General features: G+C 36.1%; 1 protein-coding gene and 1 long non-coding RNA gene across 4 annotated transcripts in view; one reads left to right on the top strand and one right to left on the bottom strand.

Moving 5' to 3' along the window:
• LOC145681073 (uncharacterized) overlaps positions 1-22,289 on the bottom strand; it is a 179,855-nt gene that overhangs the window by 131,090 nt on the left and 26,476 nt on the right. The window contains exon 2 of the long non-coding RNA XR_014130719.1: positions 17,237-17,343. This is a non-coding gene — a long non-coding RNA (uncharacterized LOC145681073). The remainder of the gene's footprint in view (positions 1-17,236; positions 17,344-22,289) is intronic.
• CysRS-m (cysteine--tRNA ligase-like protein, mitochondrial) overlaps positions 1-22,289 on the top strand; it is a 52,493-nt gene that overhangs the window by 12,153 nt on the left and 18,051 nt on the right. For all 3 annotated transcript variants that reach the window (XM_081752424.1, XM_081752423.1, XM_081752425.1), the window contains 5 exons: positions 420-633; positions 7,174-7,307; positions 9,023-9,154; positions 14,223-14,359; positions 19,473-19,598. In XM_081752424.1, coding sequence (XP_081608550.1) covers positions 420-633; positions 7,174-7,307; positions 9,023-9,154; positions 14,223-14,359; positions 19,473-19,598 — 743 coding nt within the window. The remainder of the gene's footprint in view (positions 1-419; positions 634-7,173; positions 7,308-9,022; positions 9,155-14,222; positions 14,360-19,472; positions 19,599-22,289) is intronic.

Raw genomic sequence — 22,289 nt, 5'->3', positions numbered from 1 at the left:
ACAAAAAAAGAAAGAAAAGAAAGAAAGAAAAAAAAAACACATAAATACACCTAGCCAAGAATGAGTACAGATTATGCTATTTTGAACACACACACTATTATTTCTATTGTGTTTGTTCATTTCCGAAGATTTAAACATTTATATTGATCAACTAGTCTACGCAAAATTTCCCTGGATTTTCGCTTTCTATCGAAAAGAATCCCGTTTTCCCTTGCTAAATTGACGTACAAAATTTTCGAAGATTAGAGAAATTTCCCTCGAACTACGAACACTGGTGTGAGTCATCGCGTAGACCCCCTTGATAATTATCTAACAAATGGAACAAATGATGCAATGTCCATTTTGTTTCTGTATTGTGATAAGATGAAATAAAACTGGTTACGGTGTTTTGTAGCGATTGTCATCATTTGTATTTTCAGGTTCTGTGTATTTCGATACCATGCAGTATCCTGAGTATGGTAAATTTTCGTTCCAAGTACAAGAGGAATCTGCGTCAAAAAGACCGGAGAAACGTTCACCATCTGATTTTGCTTTGTGGAAAGGAGCAAAACCAGGTGAGCCCTGGTGGGAAAGCCCTTGGGGAACTAGAAAGGGAAGACCTGGCTGGCATATAGAGTGCTCCGTGATAGCAAGGTAATAGTATAGTTAGTTACACCAAGGAAAGAATATAGATTTTAAAATAAGTAAGTAGGTCATCAACATTCAAGGGTTCTCTTCTTAATTTTGCTGCTTACAATTTCAACGAATCACAACCCGTCCCTTATTCAAAGCCAGTAAAAATAATGATTTTGTATAAATTAAACATAACTTTCTTACAAGGCTGTCTGTATTCTTTATTATAAATTAACGAGAAATGTAACAGTTTCGGAAGTATATCACTTCCTTCTTCAGACTTGTGTTTAAGATGGACACAAGGCCTTTTTATAAAAATATCAATGATTTTGTGTTTTAAGTTAATAGAAAGTAAATATAAATATAGGAAATTGTTTTCTTTCCTAGATGAAAAGGAAGTTGTGTTAATATAGTTAAGTCTTGTGTTTTATTTCGAAACTCAACTAGTATGGAGTTGAAACGGAGCACGCTACACGAGACAAATTTCTTATTATTATTTGCCTTCCATTAATTTAAATCCAGATTCATCCTTTCTGATTGCTTTGAAAAAGGTGATAGATAATAACCAACTAAAATCAAACCACAGGGTGTCTTATCAGTCACGAAAATTATGAAAAAGTCACGAAATCAGAAAACGGTCATGAAAGTCAAGAAATTTAGCTTTTAGGTCACGATTTTTTTTTTTTTTTTTTTTTATCTGGAGAAATACGGTATAGACTGGAAAATTTTGTTCTATAAAACGTCAAAATTCACCACCAAAAATGACTATTTTCGGCTTTAGACCCTACCAAATCGCAAGCAAAGCACGTTTGTGTCGCATGCATGAAAATTTGGCCCAATTCGCACCCAAATTCGCTCTTCAGAATGTTCCTAAATTTTATGGTTTGGGAAAGAAAAGGTCACGAAATTTCATTTTGAAATTTGAGTAGACACCCTGAAACCAGTAAAATTGCATGCCTCCTGTATTTGCAGTACTTGCCGATACCTTCTCTCTTGACAAATATGGTTAATGTAGTTAGGTGCATTTAAAAGTAATAATATAAAAGTAATAATCTTATTGTATCATGGAACTAACGAAGTTGATTACTATTTAGTTTACTTTATATCTACGAATTTCTTTCTTTTAAAAGTTCATTGGTTTTTAATAGTTTTGACAAGAAGATATAGTTTTAAGGACTACTATTCGATTCCAGTTCGCGCCAAGGAAGCCTTGTGGTAGACAAACACCGTGTGCTTGGGTTTTCTCGGGGTTCTCCCGTTTTCCCCACCCACTTTCTTCATTCCACCATTTCATTCATTTTTCATCATACCGTCTCCTTTAGCTTAGCCGGCATAATCGTGGGATGTGAAACTTAAGATTTCGTTCTTTTTCTAAAGGATTACTAATGAAACTATGTGCGAATAAGGAATAGGAACATGTAAATTCTCAAATCATCGCTGTTTGAGAATGAGGAATGAGTTTTCCTTTAAATATATTGTGGATAACGGTTCATAATAAATCTGTCAAGAGTCAGTATATGGGTAAATATTAAAAATACAAAAATGTGTTATCTAGTTCTTTAACTGTCTCTTGTCTCCTATACTATTCAATGTCGTTATGTAAGGCATAGTGAGAGAGTAAAAGAACAGAAAAATAGAGATCTTTTAATATGTTCTCAGACGACGCAATGGACTTGGAAAAAAACTGAAGAAGAATAAAGACAACTAGGTGCTTGGGGCAAATGCACAGAATATGTCTTCCGTATAAGTGAAGAGAAAAGTGAAGCTTTCACTGTTTCAAGAAGCGAACACCAACGTAATTACGAGGGAAATCATTGAAAACAACTGAAACTTCCAATTATCTTGTTTGAGAAGTCACGGAAATTTACCAATGAAAAATAAATTACTAAGAGAGTACAGCATGGAGAAAGATCTTACCAAATCGTGAAACATCCTACGTGGAATAAGATAATATGTAGCAGAGTTAAAATGATACAGGGTGTTTCAAAATGAATATCGGGGTTTTAAGGCTTTGTAATATTGATTACAATTAACTTACAATTATAAATAATACATCAAATGAAAGAGCAACTCGAACAGCTTTGTACGCATGTATGCGGATGCTCTGTTTCCTCTGTCTGCCATTAGAAAGCGCTAGTCGCAAAGATGGCGACTAGTGAGCAGAAAGCTTTTTGTGTTTTACATTTTGCAAAGACTGAATCTGTAGTTACAGTGCAACGTGCTTTCCGTATTAAGTTCAATTGCAATCCACCAAGTGATAATAACATCCGTTGATGGTATCATCATTTTGAAAACATTGGCTGTCTGTGTAAAGAGAAGAGTATGGAACGACCAAGAGTGACTGAAGAACGTGTTGAACGAGTGAGCGATTCTTTCATACGAGTAGCCCTAAGAAATCAATTCGGAAGGCTAGTCGTGAATTAGCAATTCCAGTGACGTCTGTGTGGAGAATTTTAAGGAGATTGAGGAATTTAAGAAAGAGGATGAAGCAGTTGTTGCAACAATTACTCCAAACACGCTGATCAAGGTTTGGGAAGAACTCGTCTATCGACTCGATGTATGCCGTTTGACGAATGATGCTCACATTGAACACTTGTAGCAGAAACTGTTTGAGTTCTTCTTCTTCTTTCATTTGATGTATTGTTTATAATTGTACGTTAAATGTAATATATATTTCAAAGCGTTAAAACCTCGATATTCATTTTGAAACACCCTGTACTATACAACATGTACAATGTTTGTACGAACCAAAATGATGCTTGACACATATAACGTATCTAGGAAAGCTACAATGATAGTATACAACACGTATAAGTGAAGTCCCTCGTTGATTGCATGGCTAACACACACGCCTTTATTCGTGGAGATTCGGGTTTGATTCCTTGGAGGAGCTCATGTGGTTCGGATCCCACGTTAAGCTGTAAGTCAACGTCTCATGTAGCTTGATAATGTAAGAGACGATAAACTCCAGATCAACCAACACGTATAACGTACCTAGGAAGTACTAAAATTATACTTTACAGCACGTACAACGTACTTAAAAGTGCTAAAATGCTAACACTAAAACATACCTAGGTGAGCTAATGTTGTACTATACAATACACCTAGGAAAGCTAAAACGATACTATACAACGCGTACACAGGGTGTCTTATAACCGTTACCAGGTTATAGAAGGATTTTTTGTGGACACTCTGTATATTTCGTAAAGACAGTGGTCATTATTTTCGATTTATACTTTATTCTGCAACGCATATAAGTTCTTTCTTCGGTGGGAATTGCTTCTTTCCCACACAATTGGACAAAGAAGTCTTTCATCATTTTTTCATATATATATTTAAAACATTGCTTTTGGTGAGGACATTTCAGTTAGTGACTAACCATTTCAGTGTTTCTCCCTGACTTACTATATGCACAGTATATATTCTATAGTTATTGGGAACTGAAGTAAGTGCTTTCTTTAATCGCTTATGGAAACATTATAATAGATTAGAGAAATACGGGCTGACCAGATGTTCCAGCAACCAAAGTGGCACCAACTGCGTTGTTCTGCAGTCCGTTATCTGTACTTTCTCACGCCAAAGTTATCGCCGTGTCTAGTGCATTATAGGCAGTTGACTAAAATTAACATAAATTGTTTTCTATATTCTGTTTGTATGTGCATACAGGTGAGTTAGCTGAGTGATTTTTGAAATGAACTGCCAACACTTTTAGTTGATCATTGCAACCCGCACCTTGAGTTTTGATGCTCAGGGAGTTTAACTCCAGGTCTGGAAGCCGTAACCACGCATGTCGTGTCGAGCTTCAGATACGACTTTTTGTAAAGGGGCACAAGCTATTTAGCTGGTGAAGGACGATTTCTTACGGCTAGCCCCAACTAGTGAAGTCCCAGGTTCATAAACCTAGTGCGCTAAAAAGTTATATACGCGCCCTCCAATATCAGTATTCAACTGTGGAGACCTTCTTTTCGTTTATTTGCTGAAGATTCACCTTTACGCTGCAGGACTGTTCAGCGTAACAACTGGATTCATCGTGGGACGATCCAGACAACTTTTCCCCAGTGCTAATCCCCCAAGTGTGGCAATGGTGTGAGAGAAGCATTTGTAGTGATATCTGAATTATAATCATATATATATAAAGGGCTATATTGCCCGAAAAGGGCAAAGCGTGATTTCAGCGACGAAAATTATTATATTTATCTAGTGTTCAGTGTTGTGTCCATTCCTCTTCGCTATTTTTTTTCTTTCTTTATAAAATAGTGTTCTAATAAATAAGTATAGTGTTATTTAATCCAGTGTGTTTTCGTTGTTTGTATGAGTGATGTTTGTGTGCGTTATGGTCTGGATGACCGTCTGATCGTCCGTGAGGTTTTCGAGACGAGACACCCGAACTTCTCGGTGCCTAATGCTCATCTCATTATTGAGACCGACGAGCGATTTGGAAATAGTTTGTAACCTTTTTTGGAGAGGTCCTTCATCGTCCTGTCCAGGTAAGTTAAAGTATCAGGAAGATACTTATTGGTAGTACCACGAGCCACGGACAACGACTTGACACCCAGGCGGTTACAGTCTATCGGTCACGAAAGTCACGAAAAAGTCACGAAATCAGAAAACGGTCATGAAAGTCACGAAAAAGTCACGAAATTTAGCTTTTGGGTCACGATTTTTTTAACTGTGCAAATGTAAGTACAAGTACAGATTGGAAAATTTTCTATAAATCATCAGAATTCAACACAAAAAATTTCTACGGTCGGCTTTAGACGCTACCAAATCGCAAGCAAAGTACGTTTCTATCGCATGGATGAAAATTCGGCCTAATTCGCACCCAAATTCGTTCTTGAAAATGTTAGGAAATTTTATGATTTGGTAAAAAGATCACGAAAAAGTTACGAAATTTCATTGTGGAATTTTAGTAGACACTCTGGTACAGCATACCTAGGAGTGCTAAAATGATACTATAGAAATGCTCAGGAGAGCTACTATAAAACACATGCAACATACCTAAACAGAAAACAATACGCTACAACATGTACTTCATCCCCGTATCATCCTTCGCTGCGGAAACATGAATAACGATGTAGAGAAGGTAGAATAGAAAAACGAAGATGAAATTCTCAAGAAGAAAAGAAGACGAGAAAAGATAAAATAAGGAATAAAAACGTTAAAAATACGCTCAATCTAGAGAATGTCTAACTAAAAAAAAGCGTAGACAAATTGGACTGCACTGGATAAAATGGAAGAAGAACACTAAGAAATTTGTGCACGTGGAAACGTTGTGAAAACGGCCATAAGGAAGGAAAACGTCACGATGAAGTACTAAAGACTATGGAAAAAAGGTGAATAGGATGAAAAAAAAAGTTAAGGATGAAGAGTAGTGGAATGGAAGAAATCGTTAGGTAGCTCTTGTACACCCTCAGACTTAGCAGGATGCCGAAATAGGGAAGTTTTAGTGATTGATGATGCTAAAAATTAAGAAGAGAACACATGAATGTTGGTAAGTTGTTTAAGGATTATCATTTCTTTATGTTTTTGCATGGAGGAAGAATCAGTCTTGTATCTTTATTATTCTTATTCTTATTCTTATTCTTATTATTATTATTGGGCTTAGTGGCTCAAAGGAAGATTGCTTACCTCTGGTATATGGGGTCCTTGGTTCGATCCCCGGCCAAGTAAGTTCGTGTGGACAATGTCGTGTCCGTGGATTTTCTCGGGGCACTCTTTTCCTCCCACTTCCTCATTCCACCAGTTCTTCCATCATCATTCACTTGCATTAGTCATCTCTCTTAGCCTAACGGGCATAATCATGGAACGTTAAATTGAAATATGTCATGTCAATAATAATAATAATAATAATAATAATAATAATAATAATAATAATAATAATAATAATAATAATAATAATAATAATAATAATAATAATAATAATAACAACAACAACAACAACAACAACAACAACAACAACAACAACAACAACAACAACAACAACAACAACAACAACAACAACAACAACAACAACAACAACAACAACAACAACAACAACAACAACAACAACAACAACAACAACAACAACAACAACAACAACAACAACAACAACAACAACAACAACAACAACAACAACAACAACAACAACAACAACAACAACAACAACAACAACAACAACAACAACAACAGCAGCAGCAGCAGCAGCAGCAGCAGCAGCAGCAGCAGCAGCAGCACACTTCATTCGAGGATTGAACACAAAACATAACCGAGTAGCTTAACAATGTTCTCACGTTGAGTCGCATAATCGTGCTGTTGCCCTGTCTCCACTATCTTACGAGTCGTAACTGTTGGTGTATAATGAAGAAATAAAAGCACAAACATACCAAAGACAAAGTACTGAGTACTTGATTATTTCAACACCCCGAAGAAGAAGGCAAAAGTTTACGTATCCTAATCTAATCTAACTACCATCTTAGGCTACGATGCATTTGCATAGTATTGATAGCTAATTTTTAAAAATATATTTTTATTCTAGTATGTGATCAATGAATTTAAATTTTTTTATTGATGTTCTTATTTCAGCACTCTCCTTGGAAACAACATCGACATGCATTCCGGTGGAATTGATTTGATGTTTCCACATCATGAAAATGAGGAAGCTCAGTGTTGCGCTTACCATAATGTGCCACAGTGGGTCAATTATTGGCTGCATTCAGGTAAACTATTTTATCAAATGTTGTTCATGATAGCACTGAAACTATTTGTAAAATCAAATGAAAGTAAGAACCTTGTTTTGTAATCTTCACGATGTAGGCTAAATGAACAGCACATTGGTTCATTTTCTGTACCCATCCATCCCTTAACTTTATAATTTATGAGTATGTCCTGTGTTACTGAATAGAATATAAGGCTCCGAAATTAGTAAGTTTTAACATTGAAAACTTACCAGAGAATGTTCTTGGTTTCGTTTGACATCCTTCAACTTGGCATGTCAAATACGACACTGATTTTATTACTTTTCGAGGAATATATATAAATACATATTCTTATATTTTGATGTGCATTCTTACCGTGAATGGCACTTTACAGACTCAGATTTCAAGATGATTGTTCTTTAACGAACTCTTTAGGAAAAATAGGTTGATATAAAATACTTCTCGGCACTTTTCGTAGGATCCAAAGGAAACTTCAGTAAGTAACTCTATGTATAAACAGCATAAATTCACTTTTTTCCTCGTATAGATTAATTTTAACATTATATTTTCAGTTTCGCTGATTCATTTATCTAATAAACGATAAATTAACTACAGACAGCTGGATAATTACATAAAAATATTTTCTTTCAGACAACAGTCGTATATTTTCTTTGAAGATTGAATATGCAGAGTGTTTTCCACCTAGTTAAATTCTTTGTTTTTGTCATAATAAACAATTTTATTCTAATTTCCTTCCAGAAGTATGTAAAGATGTATAAGTACTTATGTGAGAACTAAATTAAAAATAATGCTCATAAATAGTCAAATGGTTAGAATATGTCCTTTTAATACTCTTGGTTCGGGTTCGATTTCAAGGTCTGGGGGCACAAAATTTTTGGTCTTTATGGTTCACCCAGCACTATGAGACATTTGAAGAGTTATTTAAGCCAAAATGTACGTGTACATCTTTCACTCTTGCTTTGAAACTACGTATAACGTAAATAAAAATAGATCTAACTGAAACAAAACATATTATTAATAATCTGTTACAGTTTCAGCAATACATTATTACCTTCATCAGACATATTATGAAAGTATAATCTAAGCAGTGGGCCTAGGCAATTTTCCGCCCTTCCTTTCTGCAGAAAGAACAAATCTTAGAAGCCACGAAGTTTGAAGTTTGTTACCCTATCATGAACAACGAAAGGAAAGGAAAGAGCACTTGCACTCAGAAAGGCTTAAACACTACAATTGCAATCTCGCTGTGTCTGTTTTTTCTTTAAATAATAATCTATTATATTAATGAAGAATAAAGCAAACACACATACAGAGGAAAGATGGTAATCGGTTTTTAGAATTTGATATCGAGTTTCAATCTCAATATATTAGTTTGGAGTTCCAGTGCAACTAGCTCTTTTATCTTTATTTCTTGATTTTCGTTCTACATCAGTTAAAAAATTAAAAATATGAAACTTCTGGGAAGTAAGTTTTTTGAACATGACTGTAAAATACATATTTTTGTGAAAACTTATTAAAAGAAAACTTCGTAACTTCGGGGCTAAAGTGAAACATGTTGCATGTAAACAGAATCATTTTTAGTATCACTGTACTAAAAGGGGAGGCATGAGCCGGGACACGAACCCTAGCTGTACCACTGGTTAAATATATTGTAATTTTTGTCGTTATATTTCATAAATAAAGTTCTTAGTAAGTAATAAACTACTTGTGTTTTATAGGACATTTGCACCTTAAGGGAAGTGAGAAAATGTCTAAATCTCTTAAGAACACCATCAGTATTCAGGAGTTTCTCCAGTCGTTTACTCCAAATCAGTTCAGGATGTTCTGTCTCCTCACTCATTATAGAAACCGTAAGTATAGCACTTATTCCTAACATACCTTGAAACCTTTTTTAGTTGTAATTTATTTAGTAGGATGCATATTCAATATTCTTTAATACAAAATTAAGTATGAAGTGATCCAGTGAACAGTAAATGTGAGGGCAATACAGGAAAACTGTAAAAAAATAAACTTCAATGGTTAGGACATGTAAAAAGACCTTTGGAATACGTAGCTCATCGAGTGGATGCTGTAGAAGTGAATGCGGAACTAACGCGAAGCCCACCAAAGAAGTGGATTGATTTTGTGAAGGACGATATGGTGCAGCGTAGTGTTACAATGGATGACACACAAGGTAGAATCAGGTTAAGGATAGCAATCTGAAAATCGGCCCCAGCTAACTACGAAAAGGTTCAGAAGAAGATATTCAATATTCATTAAAAAGTACGTATCATAAAAGCACCCAAAATTGTCAAATTATCAATTCGAGGATGGCAATTCGTAAACTCGTTTCACATTTGTAAAACTGTGGTACACTTCCAAACTATATGAGTTCAATTTGGAATAAATCTATTACTTCCGGCTGCAATAGAGGGATAATGTGGGAGATGAAACCTATTCATCAGACACCGAATCCATATCAAAACCAGCTTCTTGCTATCTCTTACAATTACCCAGATCTGTGATAGGGAAAAATTGTCTTAAATATAATAAGTGATTTTTATGGTATTTTGTGCGCTGATTACGGAAAAAATAATGATAAAACTCCTCACGTATGGTTTGGTTGCAGATTACAAATTTATTTATTTTTTATTTTTTCGTTATTTGCTCTGTTAACGTCTTTCACGTAATCCTGTAATTATTAAATAATCCATAAAATATCTGTTTAGCTTTGTTTCCTTAAAAGGAAATAATATGGAACGGTTTTAAGGTTATATCAGTAAAGAGATCATCATCCATTGCACAGACAATGGTAAAACTAGTTAAATCCAGTTCAAACTGGATAGCTTTCCTAGTTGCTCCTGTCTATCTCTCTACTTCCCCTCCTCAACCCCCTCCACTGTAGTAGCTGTCTAATCTTTGTTTACTTTTCTCCTGCAGTGCGTCTCTTAACTCAGTGCTGTACACATGCTTTCTTTGTTTTATAAAGTTGAATTTCTTCCTCACTTTTGTGTTGTTTATAGTAATAACAATGACATCTAGAGGATGTGTTACTTCACCAGATTCTGTTACATTTGTGGTAACTATTGTAGCCGACATGTTGGATAATTTCCAGCAGTTGGGGTGTAACATGAGCCTGAAAGTCCACTTTCTGTATTCATATCTTGACTTGACTACTTTCTAATAAATCTTGGTGCTGTAAGCGAGGAACAAGGGGAGAGACTTCATCAAGATATTAAATAAATTGAAAAAAAGATATCAATGAAGAGGAGCGACATGGATAGGAGAACGAAGAGGAATTTCATAACCAATATGATAAGAAGAATAGAAATACGAGGGAGGAAGGAAGAAGAGCATAGAGAAATTCTACAGACAGTTAGAAAAGAACGGTTACAGCAGGAAGGAGTTAGAGAGGGAAGAAGAACGTAGGAGGAAGAGAAGGAGAAAGAAGGAAGAGGATGGGAGTGGAAAATTTCATGATATAGAAAGTATGAGAGAAGAAACGGAGAAACTGAAGTTATTGAAGAAAGGAGGGACCAGAGCTTATAGAAGGAGTGGAGAAAATTTGTTGAGATCAATAAAGAAGAAGAATAGAAAAGGCACCAAAAAGGTTAATGAAGAGGAAGAAGGAGTCACCTACAGGGTATGGTGTGGGGACTGCGATATGTCATATGTAGGAAAGATGGGAAAGAGAATGAAAGAAAGGATAAAACAACATAAAGATGATGTGAGAAGGAAAAAGTAGCCAACAGAAAAGTACCAGGTATAAAAACATGCCTGCTGTGGGCAAATGTCTTAAATACGCGGACGAGTCGCATAATAATTGTTTGAACTATTTTTTACGTCGCGTAAAGCGTATTTTTAATAATCACAAGTGTTTCATCTGCAGAAAAGTTTTGCAGAATTCCTGCAGAAAATTTTTGACTTACAAAAGTTCATCGCAGAACGACAAAGAAAATTCTGCCATCGGGGGAAGAGATAAGCTGATAAAGTGGACAGGGCGCTTATCTATTGATGAATTATGGCAAAAAATATTGGATAGCGTAGACAAGATAAAACTGAAAAAGGCCCTTATAAGGACCTAAAATGGCATAACGTTTTTGGTTGGAAAGTGAACACGGGGTCCTACGGGATTGGCTGAAGGCTTCAGCCAATAGAATTTAGACTTTTTCATAAGAATGACTAGATATATATCTGTATCTTCATGTATGTTCTATAGTGTGTGATGAAGGATATGTTAAATATCAGAAACCGTTACACATTATAGTTTAAAATAAAATACAGTGTGTGTTAAAGCTTTGGTCAGTGTTTCGTTGTTACAAGGAAGATGAAACACAAACATGATAGCCTATTATTGTTGGATGTTGAAGAGAAACGATCCACAGCGAGTTCCCAACAGGAAAAATGCTAAAAGCACAGTCTATGTTTATTTAATTTTTAAAGTGTACTAATGTAGTAAAATTGTGTTCCTTAAAATATTTATCCAATGTAGCATAAACAAAATTTGTTAGAAACAGCGTTTTTTAATTTTTTTTCTAATTATTCCTAAAGTACTACCAAATTTTGTGAGAAACCTTACGTGATGTAGAAAAGCGGATTTCATTTTTGAAATCAGCACTAAAAAATACATTGAAATAACCTATTACAGTCAAAACAATTATTAAAAAGTATTTTCTTGCAGACCTGTGTTATTACTATACAGGAATCAATATTGAAACCGGAAGTTTACTATTTCTTACTACTTCCGGTTTCAGTAGAAGAATTAAGCTAACACGAAATCTATTATTCGGATACTGAATCTCCATTTTCGGCCACTGGGAAATGACATTAAAACCGGGAGTAATAGATTTCTGTCATTTCTGATTACAATAGAGGAGTACAGTCGGAGATGAAAATTATTCTTTGGTACTGAATCCGTATCAAAAACCTGCTTCTCGCTATCTATTACCACTTTTCACTATGGTGATAGATTTCTATCACTTCCGGATGCAATAACTCTAAACTAACTAACTCTATGGCCTATGGAACCCGGAGGTTCAATGCCGCGTTCACAAAAGCTCTCCACTGATTTCTATCCTTAGCTAACTGCATCCAATCAAACATGAAAATTATTCTTACGCTATTAACTTCAGATTAGAAAATCGTGTCTCTCTTTTTATTACCGCTTTGCGCTGTTATAATTAATGTTGAAACCTGAAATCGTACATTTCCAGTATTTCTGGTTAACATACAGAAATCAAAGTCAAAGTGAAATTTTTCTTGGGATGCTCAATTGATTCCGAAAGACCACTTCTCGATGTCTCGTCCGTTTTCGCTCTATGCGGATCAATTTAAACCGGAAGTAGTACTAAATTTCTGTCGCTTCTAGTGGTAGTAGAGAGAGACAGAAAATGGGATAGCTTCTTGAAATACTGAGTCGATTCCAGAAAACATTTGTTGTTATCTATTACTGTTTTCGATCTGTATTGATCAACGTTGAAACCGGAAACAATTGATTTCTACCACTTCTTGATTTGAATAGAGCGTTAATGAATGAGATAAAACCTATTTTGGGGACGCTGAATCAATTTCAAAAAAAGAGCTTCTCGGTATCTTTTATCGTTTTTGCTCTTTGGAAATATATAAAAATAAATATTACCTTCCTTCGGTGCGATCGGTCCCGGATTTGATTCCCGGTGGGGGCACTCAGTCGAAAAAGTGTAAAACGCTTTTTCAGGCCAGCCACCCTGAATGAGGTTTTCCTGGGTTTTCCTAATTCACACCAGGCAAATGCCGGGTGGTACCTAATTTATAGGTCGCAGGCCGCTTCCTTCCTTCCCCAATTTTTTGTTCCCTCCCTTTCCCCGGATAGTGTGCTCGCCGAGGGACGTCATCCCTCAAACGTGACGGGCTAAATGGCCTTAGATGCCGAAAGCCCAGAAATCTAAATCCTAAATATTACCTTATTGCTTTGTGGGGATCAACGTTCAAAACGGAAATAATAGTAAATTTTTACCATTTTCAGTTTTAGTAGAATAATAGGGTAGAGATAAAAAATAAATAAATAAATAAATAAAAATAAAAAAATAAAAAAAATTGATGCTATCTTATTATCGTTTTTGTTCTATGGTGATATAGGTTGAAACCGGAAACGATTGATTTCTAGCACTTCTGGTTTGAATAGAGGGTTAACGGAGGAGATGAAACCTATTATAAGGGTTATTGGGGTCGATTTCTAATAACCGCTTCTCGATACTTCTTACCGTTTCTCCTCTGAAACCTGTTTGCAGACAGACGGACATAGCCGTTTCATGAGACTTCCGACACTTATGCATAGTGTAAGTTAAAAGTCTAATAAATGAAGTAACGACATGGATGGAACACAAGTCAGACTATCCCCTAAAGAAACACTTCCAATGAGTTCGTTAAACTTTTTTTTTTTTTTTTTTTTTTTTTGTAATATAAGTTTTGTACTCTGAACTGCAATTCATTACAATACGTAATTATGTTAGTTAATATAATTGAGATTTTTTTTTCTTACCAAGTAATATTAAGTTTATAATGCAGGTATAAAACATGTCCCTGCAACATCCATGATAGAACGGGTTTCTGCTGTACTTTCCCACTGTATTAGGATGGGGAAATGAAAAATATTAACTGTCTTAACTGATACATGGAAGCAATCTGAGAACTACATTCTTTATCTTTTGACGTGCATCTAGAGCGTATGAGATTTAGAAAATCAGGAAAAATCCTGGAAACATTCACTAGTATTCGAGATACCAATTTGTAATAATGTAAATTAACTGTCGATCGATAATAATGTGAATTTTTTCTAGCAGTAGTTGTTACCCTGGATTTCATGCAGCATTGTGAATGAGGGCCTATGTAATAGGAATACGAGTTTTATTTTTTCTTTAATCAAGGTTTACTGTAATTAATTTCCGTATTGTTTCGTAGACGTTGAGTACACTGATTCTTCAATGGAGAATGCTGTGGCTGTTCTGAAGAAAATTGAATCTTTTCTTGATGACTGCGAGGCCTATATTTATGGCTACAAAGACTCAGGGATTATTGAAGAAACTGAATGGTTAAGGGTAAGAATCAATTAAATAGTGCTAGATTATGTGTAACGAAGGTAATTTAAAATATGTGAGAATAAGATTTTGTCAGTGCTCTAGTCGCGCAAGTGGATCTGTTCCTGTCGATTACCAAAGTTACGAGCGCCGCTGGGTTCAGTCAATACTAGAGTAGAGGGCCATTGTGGAAAACAAGTGATGTTTGGGGTTATTTTTGTCCATTGTCGTGATTATAGTGGGCATATACTTGAGTGAACACCGGTGAAGACAATAACTTTCTAGTACTAACGAAATACTGTGAATTACGTTAAGGCATTGATGAGTGACACGATTTTAATTAAATTGTGACGTGACACATCGTTCAATATTTCGAGATCACTAACCATTATAATTCTTAGTACTTCGTATGATTAAACTATGCATCAAAATCACGAATGTGATAGTAGCTTCTGAAACAGTTTGAAAAATTATGAGAAACAGGGGGAAGAGTCATTTTAACCTGTTTTAGGAATTGTGTGTTTTGGAAAGCTCCAATCTGACGTATAGCTGATAATAATAATGCTACTACTAATAATAGTAATAGAAGAAGAACACTCTTTCGGCAGCTTCTGTCTCTGAAGTTACACTTTCCTCAATCCATGTTTACTATTATTTGTTTTAACTTTAATTTTACCTTAATTAATGAATCACCTCTTTGCATTTTCAATATAGCGACGAGAATACCCTGTATACCATTCTTGTTGTGCTCTATATATTACTTAAGACTGTACCACAGTTAGAAATCAAATTTTAGACCACATTCAACAACAACAATTTTTACCTAAACGTCTTGCAAAATTCTTGCGAGTATGATTGCTCAGTGATAGTACACTCTCATCTAATACGAAATGTTTCACATTCGATCCCAGGCCTTATCAATTTGTGATGGATAACATTGTGTTCATTGGGTTTCCTGGGATTCTCTTATGTTTCCTTTTCCTTCACTTACTCATTCCACCAATTCTTCCGTTATCACTCACGTTCATTCATCACCCGTCTCATTTAACCTACCGGATGTTTCACGAATCACACAGTTTCATCTAATTTTTCCATGCAAAATCTTTGTCAATGTCTGTACTTCTTGAAAAGTTCTTCCCTGTTTTTTTGTGCTTTCCAGAAATTGAGGCCTGTTTGTAAATATAGTGTCCTAAAATGTATTGATTACTGTCCAAAAAATAATAAGAAAAGTACGTAAACAAAAGCTTATAAAATATGCCCAAGGATATAAATGATCTATTGAAAGGCATTATATGTATATATATATATATATTTGATCATTGCCAGCACTTGTTTGTGTTGAATATAACTAACGATGCATTCCTTTATCGCTGCTTCCCTATTTTTGCATGTTGAAAGAGAAAGGGATAAAGTTGGTTATTTCAGAAAAAGTAGTAACTTACACATAGCAATCCTGAAACAAGATATTAGCGCATTACTCTAACTTTCTAAATGTCCGTTGTGATGAATATGTAGAGTGACAACTTTTACAATACTTTCAGAAACCATGTATGTTGTAACAGTATTCACATTTCGAATCTCCTGAAATTCAGCATTCACATCACACTTGACAAGTTATTCTATTTTGTGAACTACCCTGCAAATTGTTAATTGGTATTGACAGATGTTTTCAGTATAAGCATGTTCTCAATTCGCAAGATTAATAAATAAAAAATAAAGAATTAAATGGAAAATATAGAAATAAGTACATAACCACTGAAAAAATACTGTGCAATGAACTTTTTCATGTTCACATTCTTATAGAAGGATGACAAAAAGAAACATCATTACGAGAATAAAGCAACATGTGAGGGACTCGAACGGAGAAAACTACTTCATATTAGACTTGTTTAAACATTTATAAAATTCCCTGCACCAAATTGAACGCATTGAAGTTTCACGTCTGTGTTCGTTCGTCAACGACAGGAGTGTGTTTTCATCAGATCTGAAGACCCTGCCCTAAGAAAAGAAATAAATTAAAAAATGGACCACAGATGAGATGACTTTGTTTTAAATTCAGGGTTTCTATCGGTAACGAAATTTAACTCTTTTTACTGCAAAATTAAGTACAGATTAGAAAATTTTGTTCTATAAAACGTCAAAATGTCTATGGTCGGCTTTAGACGCTACCAAATGGCAAGCAAAGTACGTTTCTATCGCATGACTGAAAATTCGGCCTATTTCGTACCCAAATTCACTCTTGAAAATGTTAGGAAATTTTATGATTTGGTAAAGAAAAGGTCACAAAAAAGTCACGAAAGTTCATTGTGGAATTTTAGTAGACACCGTGAAATTTCAGCAAAACACAAGTCTAGCAAATACTAGTTACTTCATTATATTTTTCATTACAAAAGTTATTTTTCGACAACACAACAAGTTTTATACGTTTAAATAAACATATCAAACGCATAAATCCTAGCTCATTGCGAAGACTGCTGAGCTTTTGTTCGCCATACATTGATATCAACTGAAAAAACAAATTTCATGTCAACTTGATACTCTTCACGGATTTTTTACATTGACATTCTGCATCTGGCAGAAAAGTACGTTTCTCTTATCAGGAAATTCATTTCGATCTTTACTCCCAGAAAGGGCACCAAATAAAAACTGTGATAGGCCTATAAACTATGCATCTTGCTTTTTCCAAGAAGCCCGTTCATTACATATTTGATAAGTGGTGTTTATCTTTTTGCTCAGAAGGATGTCACAGGAAAGCAGGAACTTTCACATTTAGCTTCAGTTTACCGACAAAGTCGCCATCAGTGACAAAGGTTTCAGTGCACACTGAAACTGTTTGATTGAAGTTCAACTACTTCGTGATACAAGGTAATACTGTTCATAAATAAATGGTACACTTACCTTTATATCCTCTGAACATTATTTTTGTGTTCTCCGAAACCTCCTCCAACACCAACTCTCATGGTAGTTCCTGATTCCTTACATAATCACATTCAGGAGTGGTTTGCCTGGAAAATTTAAAGGGGGCATTATCATCTGAATAAACAATGGACTTGAGCATCGCTTGTCAGTCTTTATTTTTATTTATTTATTTATTGTAAATACTCCCATAAGAATAATGATAAATGAAAAAAATGTGTCTGTCCCTTTTAAAGACTTGGTGAGAATTTTACTTATTAGAATAAAAAACATTGTAAGGTTTTCCCATTGAACTTGTGTAAAACACGTAAGAATGCTTACTTTTTGTGATGGACTTTCACTGTAGCTTCTTATTGTTATTAGTATTTAAGGAAAGAAAAAGTCCAAATATGAGACACGTATTGTCCGTTTACTGTAGCTTGGCGTTGTGTTTTGATACAAAACCTGGTAAGTGAATCTTAGCGGTCCTTCCCCTTCTTTCCCCTTAACGCAACGGCAACAGATGGCACTAACTCATCAACTTACATTACTAATCGATAGATTTTATTTAGTGAAACAAACTGATATGCGTGAATATAAAAGCTCGTGCGTGTAGGTTTTGAAAAAACGTAGAAAAACCAATTAATTTGTAAACCTAAATGTGTTTCTCTACGAAAACCGTGCCACTTGTTTAGATAGAACTGATTTTTAAATATACTCTCATCAAGCTCTTCATTATGACGCTAGCAAGATGACAGTACGTAGTATGATTAATTAGATATAACCCAAAATTATCATTTACTCTTAAATTTTAATTTCTCTTGAACAAAAGTATTGTCAAAATATAAGATATATAGGGTGAACCTGAAAGATGTGCCCAAACTTTGGGAGCTGATTCGTAACATCAAAAGAAGACAAAAAGTCCTGTTGCATGTTGACGAATTCCGCGTCGTGTACGAGTGACAAGGGTGTCAACTTGCAATCGACAATCGAATCCTGATAATTGGAACGGAACAGAAAGATATGCACAAAATATATCTTGTCTGCGCAACTGCCTAATGTACCATTTTGCTGATGTTCATAGCCACATTTAACTAGGTTTTGATGTCACAAATCACTTCCCGCAGTTTTTTGCATATCTTTTTGTTCCGTTCCAATTGTCAGGATTTGATTGTCAATTCCAAGTTGGCACCCCCCTATCACTTGTACATGACGCGGAATTCAACAACATGCAAGAGGACTTTTTTGTTTTCTTTTGATGTCACGAATCACCTTCCGGAGTTTGTGTACATCTTTCAGGTTCACCCTGTATATCAGTCGATAGATCACATCGAGCTGAACAAGATAACATCTTAAGGGTAAATTCTCATGCGTAGTTTTCGAGAAAAATCGAACAATCGAAATTTTGTGGCACTAAAAATTAGCGTTCATTTCCAATAATAATTGGCATCTGGATAAATGTATTTATTTATTTATGTACTGTATATATAGTGGGACACAATAGTTAGTGGTTAGAGCGTTGGACTGTGATCCCAGGTTGGATTCCCGGCCGGTGCTTCCGAATTTTCGGCGTCAGCCCAGCGTCGTGAAGCAAACTGGGGAGTCACGTGTATAAAAGATATGACGATCACTAGATCTAGAAAGCTCTGGTACCTGCTAGAGACAGGGCGACGTAGCTTGCTGACCACGTGTTCATCGTTAGTCTGAACGTAATTCAGTCGATCGCTAACAGATGGTGTTGGAGCGCCTCAGGCCAACAAAAAGGGCTATTACGTGAAGTTGTTTGGTTTTACTTTATATAGTAAAATATATAGGTATCTAGCAAATTTTTATTTGTCTTTTGCTATCGGAGACACAATACTCTCTACGCACAACCTACTTATAAATTGTTCGTATATCTACAACACGTAAGTATTTTCAATCCATCTTTGGTAACGTTGATTACTGGAATGCCATCTATTTTGTTTTGTTCCAGTTCCGTCCATTAGTAAATAAGACTGTTCATATTTGAAATAAATAAGTACGTACATGCTCGAAAATGTTAATTTGTTGATGTTGCAAAATTACTTCAATATACAGTACTTACTTTCCGCACATATGAAGAATCTTTTCCAGTTCATGTTATTTTTGAGTTGTATGCTGTGAAACCCACAGTTTCGTAATGTTTAAGACCTCTGTGATTGTTTTGTGTATTTGTACTTTACATTTATGTAATGAATTTCCATTATTGTTTTTGTAGGGATTGAGCGAGACCAAAGAGTTATTTACAGCAGCCCTGGCTGATGATTTTGACACTGCAAAGGGAGTGAATTCCATAATTAAATTCATTTCTCAGGGACACAAAATGCTGCAATCAAGATCGACTGTAAGTATTTTTTTTACTTTCTTTTTTATCTTGTCGGTTTTGTGATACATTGTGGTTTTTTAAATTTCCTCTGGTTATTTTCAAATTTATTGACGTGCAAGTTGTAGCAAAATAGTTCAAAAATGTCACTTCTAGGAGAATGTAATGCAAGGAGAAATCGATTGTTGTCACTATTCCTCTTAATTCTCCTCATACACTACTCCTCACGAGTTATGGTACTTCAACGATGTGTCTGGTTGCCTATCTTCCTTCTTACCCATCATTCCATTGTCTAGTTATTCAGAAATTTTAAAAAAAAGCAAAAACGAAAAGAAAAAAAAAAGAAAGTAAAATCCAAAAGCTGAATCGAATTTTTAAAGACATAGTTAGTTTGTCATTGAGATGTAGAAAATGTAATTTTTTACTCATATTTAGGTATTCATATTAGGTACTCATATTCTCAGGTGACTTGCTTGCAAAATACAAAATGTCAATAATAAAATACTTACATTCCGATCTGATTCGTGAAATATTAACACAACAGGAATGTTGAGAGTTAGATTGAATGATGAAATATAAATCTAATCTTCTTCAAACTAAATGATTGCCGAAGAAGCTCTACCATCTACAGATGGTGATCAGAAAAATGGAAACACCTGTAGTTGGCAACACGTCAGATGTATGGGTTGGCAGTGGTGTCGTGGCGCCCACAGCGCCGGACCGCTGGTGGTGGTGTGTTAGGTCGGTCTTCATACTACGTTAGGCGCAGTGGAACAGCAGTGTCCAGTGGCTGCAGCAGACGGAGGTAGTGTAAAATGGGAGACCTCTCAGATTTTCAAAGAGGGCAAATTGTTGGTGCGCGGTTATGTGGAGTGAGTGTGACGGCAGTGGCTACTGTGTTAGGTGTGTCGCGTGGAACAGTGTCGAAGGTGATGACGGCCTACACAACATACGGGAAAACCACATCGGGGAAGCGGAACAGTGGGCGGAAGAAAATCATGAGTGATAGGTCACGCCGGGTATTAAAGCGCATTGTCACGCAGAACCGTCGTGCCACTGCGGAGCAAGTGACGGAGGAACTCAATGAGCACCTCCCCCACCATGTTTCGACAATCACAGTCCGCCGCGAATTACATGACATGAACTTACGGGGTCGTGTTGCACTGGCCAAACCGCTCATCAGGGACCATAACGCTTTCGCACGCCGCAAATGGTGCCGCGACCATGCAACTTTGACCGTTGAGGACTGGAAACGTGTGATATGGTCTGATGAGTCATCCTTCACCCTATTCCCAACCACGGGCCGTGTTTATGTGTGGAGAACGCCCAAAGAAGCTTATGATCTGCAGTGTCTCCGCCCAACTGTGAAACATGGCGGCGGCTTGGTGATGCTGTGGGCCGCTATATCATGGTTTTCATTGGGTCCTGTGGTCACACTTAGCGGACTGCCAACAATTATGTCGCAATTTTAGGAGACCACTTGCATCCTATGATCCGGATGTTGTTCCCGGACAGTGACGCCATTGTTCAGGATGATAATGTGTAACCAACTCAAGTTCGTGGTCCATGTTCGGGCAGCTATTTATTTGTAACCGCCTGTAGTTCTGTTCGCTGTCCTCGGCTCGTGGTATTACCAATAAGTATACTCCTGATACTTTAACTTACCTGGACAGGACGACGAATACCTCTCCAAGAAAGGTTACAAACTGTTTCCCAAAAAGCTCGTCGGTCTCAATAATGAGATGAGCATTAGGCGCCGAGAGGTTCGGGTGTCTCGTCTCGAAAACCTCACGGACGATCAGACGGTCATCCAGACCATAACGCACACAAACATCACTCATACAAACAACGAAAACACACTGGGTTAAATGACACTATACTTATTTATTAGAACACTATTTTGAAAAAAAAATAACGAAGAGAAATGAACACAACACTGGACACTAATAAATTTTGCCGCTGAAATTACGTTTTGCCCTTTACGGGAAATATAGCCCTTTCTATATAAATGATTATAATTCAGGTATCACTATAAATACTTTGCTCACACCATTAACACACTTGGGGGATTAGCACTGGGGAAAAGTTGTCTGGATCGTCCCACGATGAATCCAGTTGTTACGCTGAACAGTCCTGCAGCGTAAAGGTGAATCTTCGAAAAAAAGATCTGCCCAGTGGGATACTGATATTGGTGGGCGCGTATATAACTTTTTAAACGCACAAGGTCTGAGGACCTGGGATTTCACTGATTGGGGCTAGCCGTAAGAAATCGTCCTTCACCGGCTAAATAGCTTGTGCCCCTTAACACAACTTATGTTTGAAGTTCAACGCGAGATGCGTGGTTGCATCTTCCAGACCTGGAGTCAAACTCCTCGAGCGTCCAAGCTCAAGCTACGGGTTGCAATGGTCAACGGAATAGTGTTGGCAGTTCATTTCAAAAATTACTCAGTTACTCACCTGTATGCACATACAAACAGAATATAGAAAACAATTTATGTTAATTTTAGCCAACTGCCCATAATGCACTAGACACTGCGATAACTTTGGCGTGAGAAAGTACAGATAACGGGCTGGAATACAACGCAGTTGGTGCCACTTCGGCTACTGGGACATCTGGTCAGCCCGTATTTCTCTAATCTATTGTAATGTTTCCATAAACGATTAAAGAAAGCACTTAATTCAGTTCCAAATAACAGCAGAATATATACTGTG

This window comes from Thermobia domestica, chromosome 3, assembly GCF_964235325.1.
Source record: "Thermobia domestica chromosome 3, izTheDome1.hap1.1, whole genome shotgun sequence".
Lineage (NCBI taxonomy): Eukaryota > Metazoa > Arthropoda > Insecta > Zygentoma > Lepismatidae > Thermobia > Thermobia domestica.
The sequence above is the reverse complement of the archived record's forward strand: the minus strand, read 5'-3'. Positions and strand labels throughout refer to the sequence as shown.